The 18,962-nt window shown below is 50.6% G+C and overlaps 4 protein-coding genes across 4 annotated transcripts; 3 read left to right on the forward strand and 1 right to left on the reverse strand.

Annotated features, from left to right (window-relative positions):
• Positions 1 to 4,431: 4,431 nt before the first annotated feature.
• On the forward strand, positions 4,432 to 7,416 carry BROUX77_005231 (uncharacterized protein; the record flags this gene model as incomplete). Its single annotated transcript, XM_073750082.1, has 4 exons — positions 4,432 to 4,695; positions 4,769 to 4,888; positions 4,969 to 5,211; positions 5,311 to 7,416. The coding sequence occupies 4 exons, from the start codon at positions 4,432 to 4,434 to the stop codon at positions 7,414 to 7,416; spliced, it is 2,733 nt and encodes a 910-aa protein (XP_073604117.1).
• A 2,101-nt stretch (positions 7,417 to 9,517) lies between these two features.
• BROUX77_005232 (uncharacterized protein) lies at positions 9,518 to 10,407 on the forward strand (the record flags this gene model as incomplete). The annotated part of the gene is made up of 2 exons (XM_073750083.1): positions 9,518 to 9,545; positions 9,614 to 10,407. 2 exons carry the CDS (start codon positions 9,518 to 9,520, stop codon positions 10,405 to 10,407), a joined length of 822 nt encoding a protein of 273 aa, XP_073604118.1.
• Positions 10,408 to 12,148: 1,741 nt separating this feature from the next.
• BROUX77_005233 (uncharacterized protein) lies at positions 12,149 to 13,480 on the forward strand (the record flags this gene model as incomplete). The annotated part of the gene is made up of 1 exon (XM_073750084.1): positions 12,149 to 13,480. One exon carries the CDS (start codon positions 12,149 to 12,151, stop codon positions 13,478 to 13,480), a length of 1,332 nt encoding a protein of 443 aa, XP_073604119.1.
• Positions 13,481 to 17,221: 3,741 nt separating this feature from the next.
• On the reverse strand, positions 17,222 to 17,950 carry BROUX77_005234 (uncharacterized protein; the record flags this gene model as incomplete). The annotated part of the gene is made up of 2 exons (XM_073750085.1): positions 17,222 to 17,851; positions 17,948 to 17,950. The coding sequence occupies 2 exons, from the start codon at positions 17,948 to 17,950 to the stop codon at positions 17,222 to 17,224; spliced, it is 633 nt and encodes a 210-aa protein (XP_073604120.1).
• Positions 17,951 to 18,962: the final 1,012 nt, after the last annotated feature.

Consider the following 18,962-nt stretch of genomic DNA (forward strand, 5'->3'; position numbering starts at 1 on the left):
ACACTTCTTTCTGTTCTTTTTCTTTCTCTTCTTTCGGGCCTCATTTGTTATCATGTCACCTGTCTGGTCTTTGGTTGGCGTTTTCTTTTCATATGTGGTTCTAGAGTTTTCTTTTTCTGTTTGGCCCTATTTTTTTCTTTTCTTTTCGTGCGCTCTTGTCGCAGAGGCTAGTTGGTACATGACTGTGCCTCTTTTCCTTCTTTCTCGTGACATTTTCTTGTTCATATTCATAGACTTACATACCCGCGTTCCTGCTATTGTTGCTCGGGCTGTTTAGATACACAACCAACGACATAATGTATTCTGCACTCATCATATGCAATATCTCGACCGGCTTTGATTTCTTTGATATATGACTGCCAGTGCTAGTGTCCCACTTATATCTATAACTGTGTAGTTATGTATGTATGTATGCACCTGTAGCTAACTAGTTGGTTTTCGTTGACGTTTTTCTCCCCCATTGGGCCGACATGAACAGTAATGGTGGCTTGAATGTGGTGCTGACCTGCACGAAAAGGAAGGTCTACCGGCGTTTCCACGACTAATCTAGTCAAAATCGACCAGATGTCGTGGGGGAGGGGGGGGGAAATGCAAAGGCGAAAAAAAAAGAAAAGGGAGCGTGGCACGACTGACAATTAGAGCCCAAAGGACGAATCATGCCAAGAAAATGAGACAAGAGAGAGACCAGGAAGAAGGGGAGAGAAAAGTACCCTATAGCTGTCGTGTCCTATACACCTGCACGTGGAGTCTATCGCGAGCGCAATGTTTCTTTCTTGCCTGTGTTGGTGGGCATGTAATAGCTAATACTACGCTTGTGTGCATGTATATATAATTAGTTACTAGATATTGCATTTATATGCATGACTGCATATGTACGAGTAGAGGAGGATGGGCTGCATCTGGAGCCAGTCCTGACGATTGGGGGGGTCTTTGGTCTTCTTTGCTCAGGGCGCGGCTGGTCCTCATGCATGACGCTCTCTTAAAGTGTGGCGCCTGCAGTGTCTCTCTCCTATCAACTGACAGGCCGCATAAGGGAGAGAGAGAAAAGTGCAAGATGGGAGGGGAGCATGAAGTTCTGCATTTTTTCTTTGTCCTGGTCGCCCGAAGCAAAGAAGGCCTGAGGAGTTGGTTGACCGGATAGAACGACCTGGTCTGTGCAACAGAACCCCGGAGCTCGAGGTGGGACAATGGGACCCTGGAGACCTAGTGGTGGATGGGCCTGATTGGCCGATTTTCCGGGAGGCGGGGTCATTAGCCGCATATTAGCCGGCGCAAGCCAAGCTGGGCCATCCTTATTTTCCTGCTTCTTAAGATCGACGATTTTGTGATGACGACGCAGGGCTTGAGTTTCGGGAGGCGCTTCAACGAAGACGTTTTAAGGCCTGTATGACCTTTTTTTTTCTGTTTCTCTCTGATCCGACAAGTTACGACAGACCACAACAAAGCAACTCACGGTGAAAAATATAAAGATGACTACAGCAAAAAAAAAAACAAGAAACACAGCTTTCTGCAAGCTTGATCCAGTGCGTGCGGCACACATGCAGTGTGGATTTGGATACAAGTACAACAACATGTATATACTGGCTCGAGTTCAAGTATGGCCTGTATATGCTTGGAGTTGGAAAGCATTTGGTGGTTTCCCGGCGCATCAGACAGACAACAGGCGGCAATCTGCGGTGAGTACGAATGCAGAGATGCGTGAATGGCTGCACATGGCTGCGCGGAACGAGACAGACTGAGCCTGCGCCTGAGCCTGACCAACAAAAAAAAGGCCACACAGCATCAAGCCAGGTGGCCTGGAGAAGCTCGGGGAACAGCTAGCCAGAAAAAAAAAGGCATGGCAGCAAGACACGCCAACCTGTCTTGTCTTGTCTGTGTGTGGGCTAGGTACATACTAGCCTTCCCCCCCCCCCCCCCCCCCCCGGAAGAACGAGGGAAAACTCCCTGGGCCAGAACGGCAGACTGTGCGCAGGGCATCGCAGGGCATCACCGCTGTTCTGCACGGCCAAGGTGGTCCGCGGTAGAACGACAGGCGAACGGGTGGTAGGTAGCAGGGCCGAGAGCCCTGTTTCTCTCTGCGTGTGTGCCTGTATGTGCCTTAGCCCCTGGCCTTGTCCCTGGCCTTGCTGCCGCTGTTGCTGCCGCTGCTACTACTGCTACCATCGTTGCTGCTAGTGTGGCTTCTTCCCTCCTGGCCCGGCGCCAAGTTGGTGATCGGTGTTGTGTGGTTCTTGGTTCTCGATGCGTGGTTTGGGTGCCAGCAAAGTTCTGCTGGCAGCATAAAAGAGGGTCCCGGTGCTTGTCGCGTATGCAGGATACAGCAAATCTCGAGATGTGCGTCCTTCCTTTGCTGCGAGGGCCCAGCAGAGAAGACGAGGGTCGAGTCCAGTCGAGTCGAGGCGTGCGTCTTGGAACTTGTGTGTGTGTGTGTGTTTGCGGGGGTGTATTTGGATTCAAGTACGTGTATATACTGACTCTGAAGCCCGTGTTTATATTTGCCGTCCTGGCCAGGCTGTGTGTGTCTGTGTGTGTTACTTTCCCCTTTTGTGGTTCTTTGCAACTAGTTGACTATGTAACTGTAACTAACTATGTATATACTTGTACACTTGTACACAAGGCTGAGAGCTACTCCCATCCCGAGGCTGTGATAATTTCCACTGCGACCCCAGCGCTATCTCGTTCTCTGGTTGACTGTGCGACTGAGACTGAGATCGAGCATCTGTGCGTGCTTTTTGTTTCTCTCTGTCTCGCTTTGCCTGATTCTCAGCCTTAAAGTTTCGAGGCCAGTCAGACTCTTCGCCCCTCCTTCTCCTCCTCATCTTTTCGAGTTTCTGCCTCTTTTCTGGACGGGTCCCCTCATTTTTTTACGCCGCTTTGATTCAATTCCCGCGGTTTTTTTTCTTTTTTTTTTTTCGTTGTTCGGCAGGTGGGCCGTTTTTTGCACACACGCGCTCTTTCCGTTTGACAGCAACCCCTCAGCTTGAACTTCCCTGTGGGTGCACTTTTTTTAAATCTTTTTTTTCTGTCCTTCTTTCTCCTCGTCAACATCATTTCTGTTTGAGACCAAAACTTCATTGCCCGTCGCGTCTTCTCTAGCAGCCGCTTCTTTGATTCTCTGAAATCGAATCGCCCATCATCGAATCAACTTCCCATCGCTTTCGCCCTGAGCGTCGCAGTCACACGCGCGACAAAAAAAGCTGCAGTGCAGATTAACCCATCGCCTCACAGCCGCGAATCAACGCCACAATTACTGCACCACATCTCCTGCTGCCCCCCCCCCCCCCCCCCCCCCCCCCGCCCCCCCCCCAATTGACGCGCTACCGGCAAATCGCCAATTGTCTCGTGATCGCGATCGTGATCCATCGCTTTAGATAGCAGACGTCGTCTGGTTTCCGTTTTGCCGGCTTCTGGTCTGCTGTTCGCGCTGTACCTACCTGCACTCTTATTTCTGTAGCCAATCACAGCTAGGCACTCTGCGGCCCAACACTACCCTACACTACCCTAGCATACCCTAGCATATCCTGGCCTGCCCTTCGCCAAATTGACTGCGACCTAGCCGCTCGCATCCACGTCCGCTTCCGCGTCTGATCCGCGCCTCCACCCTGAATCCGCCCCGCCGCCGTTTCCGTCGCAGCACGCCATCGCCCCGTGTCCCGCTGTCCGTCTCCATCTTTCCACTGGCTTGGAACCTTATTCCCCTCCGTCAGGCACACGGCCAGCCAAGCGCATATAAAACACTGTGCTATATCCAATATTGCCATCTTGAGCCTCGCTTGCTTAGCTGGAATATTCCTTTGGACCTTGACAGCAGCCCATAAGTACCCCTTATATTGAGGCCTAGACTTAGTCCCACCCACGACACGCCCCAGACCAGACCCCCAATCTCCCCTCCCAGGCTTTGGTTCATTGGGTTTCTATAGCGCTTTGCTGCTTGCTATAGACAAGGGCTAGTCCGCGTAATATTTTTTTCCGACTATTATTTTTTCTTCACAACTCGATTCTGGCTGGATGCCCGATTGCTCGCTTGTTACTGCAAGTGTCACCTCTCCTGCGAGCGCCGCCGGTACTAGCATCAGCAGTCTTGATATTCTGCACTGAAGCTGCACTCGCAACTTGTACATTTCGTAACCCAAGACCACGCCATCTTACTTAATACTTGGTGCTTTGTGTCTCTTCACCCCTCTCCTCCCCTTGCCCCCCAAATTCACACCCGCAGACTCTTCTCTCTTTACCTTCTTACCCGCCCGCACCCCCTTTGCTTTTTCCGGCTCCCATTGCCGGCATCCTTGTCTTGTACCTTTCTCCTTTGGCGCTCGCTCTGCGTGCCTCATTAAAGACGTGTCATCCCGTTCTTCTTCCACACTCACTACAGGCTGGCCCGTTGTTCTGTTCCTCCCCCATCACGCACATTAACATGCATACGGGGTTATGATGGTGGGACAAGGAAAACTAAAAGACCGTGGACCCTCCAAGAGAAAGCCCAGTGGCTCTAGAAAGTCTCACGCTCAAAACAGAGCCCGACGCTATCAACTAAACCGCCGCACCGCCGCCGGTGTTGCGAGTGACCGGGGTGACCGGCAGGACATCACCCCCCAAAACTTGATCGCTAAAAAGGCTGTTCCGCAACTGAAACATCAGACATACATTGAAATCGTTGACAATGTTGACAAGAAACAAAAGAAGCTGGAGCTCGAGGTGCGTCTCCCATGCTATAGCAACTATCAATCACCACTAGTATCACGGCCAACTAACAACACATGTCCTCCAGGTCACCTTCAAGACTGAACCCCCAGAAGGCTTCGAGTTTGTGCCTATTGGCAACCCAGAGCTCACCGCGCTGTGTAAAGACATTTCCCGCGAGAAGGCCGCCATGATATATGTTGTCTCGGTCCGTCAACACACACTCCATTTTCTTTCTGTTTGTAACTTGTCACCTAGAAAACTAACAACTACCATCTCCCATATCAGAACAGCAAAACACATAAAAATGAACTTTCCGTGCACGTGAATCGCATGGGTCACCATGTTCTCCAGTCTATTGTTCAGGAAGCAAGAAAAAGACTCGGCTACCAGGGAACTTCAACAGTCACTGATGCTCTCCCAGAGACACAGGAGCTCATAAACGCCCAAGCAGATGCCGCTTTGCGAGATTTGTTTCCCAGAATTCCCAATACTGACCGCCAGGAAATTATTGATTATGCCTTTCGACTGGTTTGTCTCTCTCCCTCCCAGTCCCTCTTACCTTTCCATGCTCGCCTTTTCCTAGGACCTGTGGCATGTATGCTAACTTTACATATTGAATTTTATCAGGGCGCTAAATTCCATGGTGAGCCCGTTGTTGGTGTCCAGACAGATCTGTCACTATCCAGAAGAGTTCAACTTGCTGTACTGGCTCATATTCGCCACAATCACACACGCTACGATGAGCTTCTCCGCGAAACTTCATGGATGCATGCGAGAAAGGCTGTTGAACAGCCCTGTCTAGATGTACTCGTAAGGTGGAGAGGTGATGAAGAGAATGGCCGTGACAGCCTAGATGAAATCCTTCGCGAGGTTGTCATCATCTCCGATGATGAAGATGAGGGCGGTTCCGGTAGTGATGAGAATGACGACAGCGACGACGATGAGGTTGAAGCTGGGGCTGAGCCTTTGTCATCAAGATCAACAAACCCCAATGCCATGTTTGTTCCCCGGACCCAGCGGCAAGCTACACCAAATCATGCCGGCTCGTCCAAAACGCACCCCATCCTTTTATCTTCACCAAGCGTCGTAGTCGGCTCGAGTCGAGCCGTCGTCCACTCACCACGTGAAGTCGTACGCACACAAGATCGTGGCGTCGGTAGCATTACCCATTACAGATATGCCCACGCGCGCGCTCGACTGCGAGATGCCTGGAACTCGGCTGTTGATCGCCATAGAAACGGGCTTGAAGCTCCGCACCATGCTGTTCCTGTACGCAAGGTGCTATACAGAGTTACTCCGCCGCCTCGGCCCACGCAGACCACAGCTTCCATGGGAGCGCCGCCCATCGCCGTGCCCAGGCCAGTTCCCATACATCCTCCAGCCATGAATGCCTCCAATATTCTTCGTACTTCTGCTCCTTCCGCCAATGGCTCTGCTACGAATGCTCCAGCCACGACATCTACCATCGTTTCCCCCCTTAATACATCCATGTCTAGGCAAAATGTTACTGCTACCATTACAACTCCGACGACTGACTCCGAGAGCCAACAGTCCCAGGATCACTCGCAATTACCAGATAAAAGACGCCCGACATCCCCAACTCTTGTGACAAAGGCCCTACCCAGCCATACAAGCTATAATACACAGAGAGGCGCCTTTTCAAGTGCACAGCCCTCAAATATCAGACTAACTACTCAAGTCGACTCTGTTCGACTTCAAGATTTAATTGTGCCTTCTATCGAAACATCGCCTACACAGGCTCACCCTGCTCCGTCTCGAAACAGTCCCTTGGCCCGCGGAACCAACGCATATGGCAAACGGCCTTATAATGATGATGGTGCTGTTTCTCCTAGATACCATAGGGCAGGTCCCATAACATTTCCCACTAGAGCGTGGAACGAGATACCCCATAACAAGCGCCCAAGAGTGTCTGATTACCCCTCTCCGTCCTTTTATGAGAGCACGCAACAGACCTATAGTAATAGACCTCCCTTCCGAGAACATGCCGAAACTCCAGTATCCTACCCCGGAAACAATCACAGCTTTTCTACATACCCCCGCACATCTCCCCAAAATTCTCACTATGGATATCCTCGGGAGCCTATTAATGAAGCTGGACCGCCCGCACTCGAGATGGGCACTCGTCAACATCCCATCGACATCGACGACCGAACACCCCCAAAACCCTATCAATTTCGTGGCTACGAGCCCCAGCACCCCACCACTGCACGCCCAAATCCTCCATCTACCCATAATACATTCGCTACCGGTCGCGTGGCTATTCGTGAAAGAGGTCGCACCTTTTACCAAGACGTGCCAGACCGTCCTGTTGCTCCCCAGCCTGGCATGCATGACAACGGCGAATGGGTAAACCCACACACGCCATACGTACCACTGCAAGCCTTCCGAATCGACCAACCCCCGCCACGACTGCCGCAATACCCTCGTGCTGCTTCACATGTGCCGCCGCCGCCGCCTTTCCCGGAATACCCACAGAGCTATGAGTTTCATAACTCTCATGAATACAGACGACAACCACCCCCCGTACACCCGGGACCGGAGCCGGAGATAACCTACGAGAGATATAGGAAACGTTGCGCCCGCCGGTTTAGTATGGTGCCCTTGTCAACACGTCCTGTTGCACCGCCGAATAATTCTACGTTTTATGTTCGGCCTTCGCAGCCTGGCCGACAGCCTGTGGCAGACTACACGCCACCAAGACGCGACACATGATTTTTTCGTCGTTTGGCCGTTGTCTTGCTGTGCCAAGGCTGTTGTGTAGATGTGTCAGAGAGACAAGAGCCAAGAATGAGGCTGTAAACAAAACTGAGAAGTAGCTAGAAGCTACTTGCACTTTTCTTCTTCTTTCTCTTTCTTTTTTTCCGGCCTTTTTTTTTCCATCTGTGAATATTGCTTTCTTTTGGCCAAGGCGTGAGCTCTTGACACCCGGTAATTGAGAAGTCACAGTGTATGAGCAGAATCAACAAACAGCACTTTAATAGTTATATTTTTAGAATAACATAGCATAGCGTAGCATACATACATACACACATGCACAGAAACTTGATAATACGTGCTTTCATGACAGTACAACACTGCGATCAATGCTTGTATATACCCGTGACTATTTATGATGACATGCAAACTTTAACGAGGAACTATAAACCAATCAATGCGTGCACATGAACAGTGATTTGATTTGAAAGTCTTTATTATCCTGTCTACTCGCGAGGGATTCTCGGCATGCGACAGGGGTCTGTGACAGCCGGCTGGCCTCCTTGCGAGCAAAAAAAAAGCCGAGCAAAAAACATGACAATCGTCAAGATTGGTGATGATAATCTTTGTGTAACCATGAAATCCTGTTGGAGGAAAAAAGAAACATACAACACCGAGGATTCGCATGTGGTCACCCACCATACTACTGGTTCGGCGCTCTGCGGCTTGACTAAGGGGGAGCAGACGGGACCCCGTATTTTCCGCAGGCTATGGTCGTATGTGAAAGAGAGCCGCTAAGAAATCGTTTATGAGGACAACAGAAAATTGGGCGAGAATAAAACTCAATTCCACAGTAAGCAGATTGACGATGTAAAAAAGACATACAACACTGGGGATTCCCACGTGGTCACCCACCGTAGTACTAGTCCAGCGCTTTGTAGGTTAACTAAGGGAGAGCGGACGGGATCCCGTGCTTTCTACAAGCTATGGTCGTATGTGACAGTTAGTCGCGGTACCACGGAATATCAAGAATTCAGACATCGGCCCGTCGTATTGCTGCGAAATAACAGTAGGTAGACGTAAAAGAATAAAATCAAAAATCAAAAATCAGACATCGGCTTCGGGCACGACGCCGCTGGAGGGGAAGACCTCTGGAGGACGGCATAAGGGGCAACAATATTGGCTAATAGAGCCAGGAAGATGGAACAGAGAGGCCCGAGGAGGCAAGGCCTCGCCAACCGGACACGGGCCGACAAGAAGGTCGCGTCATGCTCTATATCTTGGTATTGCTCACTATGTATAGATACGTAGCGGAGCTCAATGTTGCCATTTGCCTTCAAACATGCCGTATTCATCTGTGTAAATATTCCAACGTCCAGCGCACAAACCACCGAGGCCGTTGGAGAAGTCTCGCCGTCGGGAGTCGTGCTTTCCCGAGTCCGGAGTCCCACGGAGCAACTACCTTATCCATGGATGCTCAATGGCCGTTCTTGGTCTGGCAATCACTTAGAGCGTAGTTACTATGACTCTGGGTGTGTATAAATAGCCGTTGGCTGCCGCTACAAACCGATTTCGATTTCCACCATTTTTTCACATTTCGATCCCACTGTCTGTTATTTCTTACGCTTGAACCTTCCTCAAACAACATCACACCTTTCCAGCCACCTACTTTACTTCTTTCCCCTCTTCTCTTCCTTGTTCCCAGGATGATTGACGCCGTTCGCGATGTCGCCTTCATCGCTGCTGGTGCTACCGAATCTGCCTCCATCAGAATGCCAGTCTAAATGGCCTGGCTTCTGTTGCCCGCGCCGCTATTCCCGCCGGCGTAGACACCCTCATTACACAAGTCGGTTGCACCGACTTTACTACTCTTTCGGCTCAAGAGCGTACTTCCCTCGGTCTTGGTGCGAACGAGCAGTTTGATGGCCTAGACTTCGTTCACATCGGTGATATAACGCTGGAGCTGGTGCAGGCACTTTAGCACATCATCGGGGCCAACCCCCAGACCGAAGTGGCGCTCTTGAGCCAGGGTACAGGAGCCACGGCCGTTTCAGGCTTGAGACGTGGCCCAGTACCGGTCCAGTTCGTGGAGCCTGTCCACACGAAGCTTGAACCATTGATGGATCTGACAGCTTTCCGTCATCACGGCATGTTTTATTGATTCTTATCATGTGCAACATCCACATAACTCCTTATTAACTGCTGTCTGTCATAGTCTTTGCCGATGTTCGATTCAGTGACCGTGGCCATGATGTGAGCGCGCCTTGGAACATCGGTTCCACCCTGAGCAGTGGTCGTATGGTCCGCCCTTCGCTCTCGGTCTGCAGGATCAATGCTGATCGGACTTTGTCTGTATGCAACACCAGCGATGCCTTCTGTGACTCAGACAGTCAGCTCAATGTGACTGGGTCATACTTTAATGATAAAGACCTCACGTCCGCTGCTACCGCCTTTGTCAACAGCCGTCTGTTTGAACCCCGTCTTTCTCCCCAAAACACATGTGCCCCAGTGCCCGTCGCCTTCCTTGAAGACCGCCCAGAGGTTGACGATGTCAGGTTTCTTGGCTCCAATGGAACCGCTGGGGCAAAGATGCGCCGCGCTGAAGGTTTTGGAGGTAGATTGACTGATGCAGACAAGTCAAGTCCCCAGCAGCCCACGCTCGCTTCCACCGCGATGGCTACTCGGCCATCATACACGCAGACCACTTGGGTCAATCCCGAGTTTTCGGGTGTGCGTACCGAGCAGGGCCGGGTCGGGACTGGCTTCGCCTCGGTCACGGATACTACGGGCATTTCGTCGCAGACATCTTTGTTCCCGGCCCCTTTCACCAACTCGTCGACGCCTATCAGCGACACAATCGCTGCGACAATGCAACCTCTTGGAGCTTCTGGCACAGCGATAGGGACACCGGCTTCCCTGCTTGGTTGCGTATCACAATATCTTCTCCGATTTGTTTCCTGCCGAAAAGTTGCGCTCTCTAGACAACAACTTTGGGTTGAAGGACCCTGAAGCCTGGCGTGCAGCTGTCACACAGGCACACGGCGTTAAAATAAACAACAACAAAAACAAGGGACAGTCCGAGAAGCTCAATTCGATGGAGAAGCAATACATTATGCGACCTGTTCAAAAAGATCGCCCTATTATGGGTCTGACCTTGTGCAGATCAATCTGTGTAGACGGTCCCCTGTCGTATGCCGAGGATCCCTCGCGAGTAGACAGGTAAAATAGGGAACCAAACACCCTCCGCTCACTGGATCCCAAGAGATTTTGATTTTTACTATTTACGTGTGCCTACTGTTATTGCGCAGCAATACGACGGCTATCCCAAGAGATGGAAGCACCTACAAGCAATTCATGAGGACACACTCGGCCAACGAATGGCAGAAGGCCTGTCATGAGGAAATCTTGGCGCACAGGTCCATTCCCACTTTCACCTTGTGCACTCCGCCTAGGAGCGCAACGATCTTACCCTCCCGTTAGGTTTTCAAGATCAAGGTCCGGGGAGACCTTAGCCTTCGCTACAAGGCACGACGGGCTGTCTGCGGCAATTTCCAAGAACCCACCGAGTTTGAAATGTTCCCCGCTATCGCCAGTGCTCTAACACTACGCTCCGTCATGGCTCTCACTGCAAGCAACCACAGGCACGTCTTCCAAGCTGATGTGAACAACGCCTTCCTTCACAGCAAACTCCTACCAGCATGTTGCACGGCTCCAGTCTGCCAAATACCTCCTGGCCTCATGCTTTTCGAACTGCTGTCTACGTCTCGAATCGGTTGTATTGTACCACCAACCCAGAGAATATCTCCCCACACGAAGCTATCTACGGTTTTCGTCTATCCGTGGCCCATCTTGTGGCTTTTGGCTCAGCTGTCTGCGTACATACGCCCTGAGCCCAAACGCATCAAGCCCCATAAGAGGGCTCTTCGCATAGCCGCGGGCATGTCTACTGAAGAAACCCGGCGTCAAACCGATGAGTACGCAAAAATTAGATTTGATTTGAAAGTTTTTATTTACCTGTCTACTCGCGAGGGATTCTCGACATACGACAGGGGAATCTGTTGGCACGACCTTCATTCAACCACCAACACAAAAATTAGAGAAGAAAAAAGAAATTTAAAAAAAAGTTAGAACAGTTCGTGATTCTTTTATTTTTTCGTTGGCAAAGTAAAAGACAAAAAAGAAACAAAAACAAAGAAGAAAAAAGAAACTGCTCACTACCAGGGTCGAACTGGCGACCTTCGCATTACTTGATATTCTGAGGTAGAATATTAGTACGACGCTCTAACCAACTGAGCTAAGCGAGCGAAGCTTGGAACTTGTTGGAGGATCCCTGTGAGTGTGGCGCTCAAAAGGGAAACAGCCACAACGCCACATTTGATTCTCTATCACCGAACTTCTGTCCAAGGTCGATAGGTGGTGCAGAGAAAACGAACTCGAGCTAGACTGGGACAAGACAGGACTGCTACACTGCCGGCCTGGTGGCTGCTCAGCCAAGAACACTGTCAAGCTTCCGAATGGCAACATCCTGAAGCCGTCAAAGTCCTTGAGATGGCTTGGCGTGTGGTGGGACTCTGCTTTCAACTTCGCGGAGCACGCCAAACAGGTCACGGCCAAGGCCAAGAGAACTACCAACGCCCTTCGCGCACTTGCTGGAGTGTACCATGGCACCCCGGTGAAGAGCCTGTTACATGTGGTGAGGAGCTGTGTGCTCCCGCAACTGACATATGCGTCATCCACGTGGTCTCCCTTTATGCATAAAACCAGAGGGACTCGGAGATTGGAACTGGCACTGAGAGCTGCCCTTAGAGCTGCCCTGCCAGTCTATTGCACGACGCCCATCAAGCTACTGCACATCTTTTCCGCGGTGCCGACCATGGAGATGCTGCTCAGAGACTATGAGAGGGCTGCTGCCATCCGCGCGTCTACGGTAGACAACTACCACCCTTTGTACATCACAGAGCTAGGTGGTCACATAGACGAGTACAAAAAGATGCTTCCGAACCCTATACACGAGTCCGAGAAACTTCTTCCAGAAGAGAAGGGCCCACCGGAGCCCCTGCCCCCGCAGCTGGACAAAGAGGAGGCTGCTGAGCAGCACCAAAGAGAAGTCGCCGAGTCAAACCCAAACACTGTATGGGCCTACTCAGATGGCTCGCGCGACGAGAACGGCAGAACAGGAGCAGGCTGGGCGATCTTCTGCGGAGGCACCAAGCTTTGCGAAGGGTTTGGGTCCTGTGGTACCCTGCGAGAAGTTGCGGATGCCGAGGCTGTCGCTGCCGTCAACGCGGTCCGAGCAGTTGTCGAAAATGCTCCTCCGGAGGCGGGTAGCCTGTACCTGTGCCTCGATAACCTGGGCGTAGCGCAACGCATCGCCTGCAGATCCAAAAAGAATGGCACATCCCAAGGAGAGGTTGATGAGATCCGCCGGTTGCTTCACGACTGGAAGGGAGGCACCGAGCACTTGTCACTGGATGCAGCGGTTGGCGCTGTTAGATGGGTCCCGGGCCACACCAACGTCCCCGGAAACGAGCTCGTCGACGGGCTGGCAAAGAGAGGATGTGAGAGCGAGGTCCTGCTTGTCAGGCCTGGAGGCATGTCCCTTGCGTCAGCACGCAGATGGAAGAAGTTGCAGCTGAGCGCCGAGTTCAAGGCGTGGACCGAGAGTTGCGAGCCTAGAAGCCACATTGGGGCTCGCTTCGAGTCGACAAACGCCTACAAGGTTGACTGGCTTAAGGGCCAACACAGATCCACCATCGCTCGCATCCTGACTGCCCGAGCGGGCCATGGCGACTTCGCGGAGTACCATGACCGGTTCGACCACACAGAGGCCGAGAAGAACTGCCCGCTTTGCCAGCAGCCAAAGGAACCCTTCCACCCTTGGTCCTGTGTGAGCAACAAGCGACGACTGCGGAAGAACTTTGTCAAAAAGCTACTCCGCAAAAACAGCTCATGCAAGTATCTTGCAAAGAGATTAGAGGTGAAATGGCGCCATTACAGAGCGCACGCACCGAGAGAGGCGACCCCATCAACGGGCGCAACAATTTCAGAGGATGAACGAGCGAGGGGGAGCGGGGGGAGGTGATGAGAGTGGTTTTGTTTTTTTGCTGTGTTTCTGCGTGTTTTGTGTTCTTTCATTTTCTTTGCTATTCCCTTTTTTTTACTTGTTTTCTTTTGCTCATAGCGGAGTGTGGACCACTGGTTCTTCGGGGCTTGGGGATGGTGCGCCATCCCGAACACACAGAAACGATGGGCGTGTCGAGCGGAGGACTCTAAATTTCCGTCCGGTAACCAATCCGGCGTCGTTTGATCTTAGTGATTCTGGTAGACGTTAAATATAGTCAAGTCAAATCAAGTCAAGCCACATTTGATTACAACCTTCCCTCCTGCAACCCTCGAGGGGGTACTCAGTCTGTCTGAGCCCCGTGGCGATGACGTCAGAAGAGATGGTCTCTATTTCATCTTGTCCAAGATTGAAATACACAAGGTCGGTGTTTCAATTACTGAATGCGCGCAGCGCGTGACTCAAAGACTTGGTAGTTGTTGTTGTTGTTTAGTTTTACAAAGACTTAGTATAGTCAAAGGAAGAGTAACTAGTTAGCAACTTCACGAGACTTAGTTTTCTGTAATAAAGAAAGAGAGTTGGAAATAGTAAGCACGAAACGGAGTTTGGCAAATAATAACAACAGTTGATGATCAAAGATAACGGGTACAAGTAGCAAAATAACAACCTTCAAACAGGAGACAGGATAAAAAAGCACGTAATCAAGAAAGAGGTGGCACCAAGAACTGAGTACACAAAGGCTTGAGTACTTGACCAGAAAACTCAATACAAGAAAACAATGGGAATAGTGGGTAGATATGTATCTCAGCTCACTTCCACGAATGCACCGGTGTTCCCTTGTATGATAATCAACCCTCTTGCCATCCTCCATTGTCATATATGACATTCTCCTCTAAACCCCAAGTGGAAGTTTGCGTTTTGAGAGAGACCTATCTTGATAGAAGTTCGTTCTACACATTCCTTTTTAATATACTATGCTTCCATGCGTATTCCTTGTGTTCCAAGTAAGTCTGTGACGCCGGGCGCCTTCGGTAGACATGCCCGCGCTTGATTGATTGGTTGATTGATTGAATTCTTTAACGTCTATCTACTGTTATTTCGCAGCAATACAACACAGACATGCCCACGGCTAGTTCAACTGAGGGAATGCGGCATTTGGAGATACCCTCCATAGAGCCGTCTGAGTATGCCCAGATCTCGGTTGGGTCGGCCATGTATCAAACCGGGCGGATTGATTGTCTTTAACGTCTTTAATCTTCCACATTTGGATCAACCCGTACAAATCGTGGGTTTACGATTCTGTTTTCAGATGGTATGTACACTTTGTACAGTGTATCACCCTGATATCCAAGAAAGACGCCTCCGATAATGCGGACGGCAATCTTCTCAGATTTTACGCGTTTCGGCTCGGGAATGACTACGCTTACCTCAGCGCCAAAAGCGATAAAGTGGGCGACTGTAGGGCGTATACCGAAGGCTGCTTCAAGTGGCGTGATTCCTCCTGCGTTGGAGCTGCAGGGGAGGCGATTGGAAATGTGCACCGCAGTTTCGTAGGCGTGAGGCCAGAAAGTGTGCGGTACGCCAGGGTCGTGAATCATGGCTCGGGCTCTTTGGGAGATTAAGCCATTCCATCGCTCAGCCAGGCCATTGGAGCTCTGAGTGTACGCTGGAGTGACGCGTATCTCCGTGCCTTGTTCCTCGAGGCGTTTCAGGGTGGCAGAGAACTCTGTGCCTCCGTCGACATGGAAAGCCTTTATCCTTTTATCAAAACGGGTGCTGAGTATGTTGACAATTCTCTGCAGTACTTCATCTGCCGTTTTCGTTTTCAGAAAACGGATCCACTTATAACGAGTGGCATCGTCTACGACCATGAGCGCGTACCTGAATCCTTCGACTGATTCAGGCGTGATAGGTCCTATGAGATCTGCGTGGATTCTATCGCCCATCTTTATGATGCGCGTATCTAGTCAGGAGTAGTGCGGCTGCTGTTTAGGATTCGCTTTCCAGCAAGTCGAGCATTTGTCTCCGGAATTCATATCCAGGTCGGAGACGTCTAAACCCTGGACATGTTTGGCTGCCTTGCGGATATTTATTGGGTTGAGGTGGCCCAGGCGGCGATGCCAGAGACTCAGCGAAGCGGTGGCAGTGGTCCTGGTTGTCTGAGGCCTGTTTGGAGCAACAGTGCCAAGGGCCTGACCCGAAACTTCAGGGCCAGTCGACACCTGGGCCGATCCGACAAGGTGGTAGACAAAGACAAACTGCGTTTTGTTTGTTTGTTTGTTTGTATTATTCAACATCTACCTCCTGTTATTTCGTAGCAATATGACAGGCTGTGTGCACGGTGTTAGATATGTGGGTGTTTAGGTGTGCGATTTTGATCTGGTAGAGAGTCAGTGCAGAAGAAACCCATGAATAGTACAGGCTGAGGGAGGTCTTACGGGAAGCCCCTGTTGAAGGCTTCGTTCGAGAACTTCCAATTATTCGTATATTGTGCATGAGAGCCCGAGTGGAAGGTTGAAACGCAACGAACTTATCCGTCAACTTTCTGTTCCCGTTCGCACCTTTCTTTTTGTTTCCGGTGGTAGTACACCTGGTGCTGGGCGACTTTGGCAAAACCCGGAGTCTTTGAACTCCCGAGTTCCCAGTGTATCTGGGACGGGGTAAATGAATCACACCCGTCGTCAATGAACTCCCGGCAAGCGATATTGAGTTGCACAGTCTCGTACAGTTGTTGGTATGTATGGTGCAACTCCAGGCTCAGATGTTGGTCGGCTATAGAAGGGCGAAACTTCAACCAGTCTTGGCATGAAAACCGCTCTTTCTGACAGACATCACGGATACCCCTCGCGGTATACGGTCGGAATTGGTGCATGCCCTGGGAGTAAGAATAGCTAGGTACCGGTATCTTGGGCCGATTGTCAGTTCCCAAATACCGGTATAGAACCCCGCCTTCCGCCAGAATTATGCCGACAAGCTCTCTCAGCGATTCCGTTGTGTTGGGAGCTTCAGAGGACCGGAATAAAAGCTGACAGGCAGACAGTCCGGGGGAAAGACGTTCTCGACATGGGGACCTTGTTCTGATTCTCTAGTTTGTGTTAACAGGTGTTTCCAGGAGAAATCGGGGCAGGAAAAGGCAATGGCTAGTACCGGACTATTTGATTCCTTTAGTTTGTTGAGGAAAACGTCCCATGAATCGAGAGTTTCGGCAAGCTTACGCTTCTTGTTGTGGCGGTTGCAGGTTTTGCGAGGCGCGCTATTTTCAATCGGCCAAGCTCATTTGAATTGAGCTCAGCATTGCACGATGTGCACCAAGTCATTGTAGAAGATATTTGCACTAGAAAAAGGATAGGAACATGATGAAAGGTGATGATGACGAAAGTCTTTATTAACCTGTCTGCGCGCGAGGGGTGATATGACGAAAGGTGAGGTTTTGAGTCAAGTTTCCATTATTATTATTATTATTATTTCGTTTAACGTCGTAGTTGGCACGTGAGTGCCCTAACCCTAGTGGATTATTGAACGTCGAGGCGCTCAGGGCCCTCGAATACACACCTTAGTGGCGCTCCGCGTAAACAGGTACAAGAAACAAGAAAAAAAAAAAGAAGAAAACCAAAAGGACAGAAGAAAATACAGAGGGAAAATCAAACAAGAAAGGCAACTAGAAGCCAAGCAGAAACAGAAAACAGTCTTGTACGTCAGGTGGGGGGGAGGGCTCCAGAGCAGCGTTACCCTAGCTTACTCAGCGTGCGTCTCTTCCCGGGGTCATGGGCAGATGTCGGCGAAGAAGTTAGAGTCCCTCAAGAACTTAGCGAAGTTCTCGGAGCCCTTTCTGGTTGTCAGCGTCTCCTCTATTGTTTTCGCTATGGGGGCTTGGCTCAGGGCTTTCGACCTGCGCCTGCCCTTCCAGCAAAAGAAGAGGTGAATGGGATCCTTGGGCCTGCCGCAAGAGCAGTGGAGCGCGGCGCCCGGGTGTCTGTACTTTTCATGGTACAGCTTGAAGTCTCCGTGTCCCGAGCGGGCCGCCAACAGCCGCGCAAGTGTTCGGCGGGGAAGTTCAAGTTTGTATGGAGTTTTAAGGGACGCGTTAGGCTCTAAGCTTCTGTATGAGTCGGGGGCGCTCGCGGTCCACCAGTCGGAGAAGGCTGTCTTCAGCCAAGCCTTTGCTGTGCGCTTGGTGTGGGCCAGAGACGGCGGAAGGTCGGGGGGTGGGGTCACACGTGCCCCGGCTTTGGCTAGCCTGTCGGCTTTCTCATTGCCCTCGATCCCAACGTGTCCGGGGACCCAGATCGGTGCGGCGCATCCCTCGATGATGTGCGGCCAGTAGTTTCGGTGGGGCCATGTGCTCGCGAGGCGTCGGCTAGTCAAGTTTCCATGGGAGTGAGTATCGTGAATCTGTATGGTTTTGTCAGGACGTGTCAAGAAAGCAAAGTGGGCAATACATACCCTTTGTAGCCCTTATGTAAATATCACGTGCTTTCTTTTTCTCACCATGTGTTACAGCCCACTTTCGTCCAAAATTGCGTCACGTGCACGTGAAAAAAAAAAAAAAAAAAAAAAAAAAAGGAACCTATGAAGGTTCAATGCTCACTACCAGGGTCGAACTGGCGACCTTCGCATTACTTGATATTCCGCGTTAGAATATTAGTACGACGCTCTAACCAACTGAGCTAAGCGAGCGAAGAGCTTGTTGCTTGATGCAAGGAACCCCTGTAAACGACCATTTGAAGGAATTTAGTGACAGGGGTCCTTTTTTCTTCTTTTTTTTCTTCTCGTAGCACACTTGTAATCTTGGCCTGGATTTGTACAACTGGTTCTCGTTCTTCTAACGTAGCACATCTCCTGATCCAAGTGCAAAATGAACATGTAGGTATATATGCAGTGCCCGTAGCAACAGGGGGGCCGTGGAGGACATTTTTGTCGTTTGTGTCTCTGGGATTTCATGTACATGCGCATGTCTTGTGCGGAAGTGTGTTTCTGACCCATCTCCGATCACTGGGTATAGACCCGGCAACAAGACAAAAGCAAATTGGACAATGGCTTTGTGCAACATGAGCAAAAGGCAAGCCTTGCATGACAAGAAATGAACTGCAAGTCTCTGGATCTCTGTGTGTGTTTGAGGCTTCTATTCTTGGGCAGCATGTTCTGTCACAATCAAAGCTTCTTCTTTTTTGGGGGATAAAAGAACCAGAGATGGTCAGTAGAGGACCTGTCCACACACGCATTAAACGGCATTGAAACTGCTGGACGTTTTCTGGGCCGTGCTTGACTGGCTCTTTCACTTGAAATGTTTGTTTATAGAAGCGGCAGGATTTTCCTCGGAATGTTGTTTTTTCTGGGCGTTGACAAGGTTATTTTTGATGAAGTTTGGGTTAATCGGGGATTTACGGCAACCCTTGCAGATGGCTTTTGCTGAGCGGACAAATACAATACGCAGCATAACAAAAAGGTAAACATGCCATGTGGAAGAAAGTGGGACAAGGACACGGACACGGACATGGATAGG

The sequence above is a fragment of the Berkeleyomyces rouxiae genome (assembly GCF_048999995.1).
Source record: "Berkeleyomyces rouxiae strain 22BRR77 chromosome Unknown BrBRR77_ptg000005l, whole genome shotgun sequence".
Lineage (NCBI taxonomy): Eukaryota > Fungi > Ascomycota > Sordariomycetes > Microascales > Ceratocystidaceae > Berkeleyomyces > Berkeleyomyces rouxiae.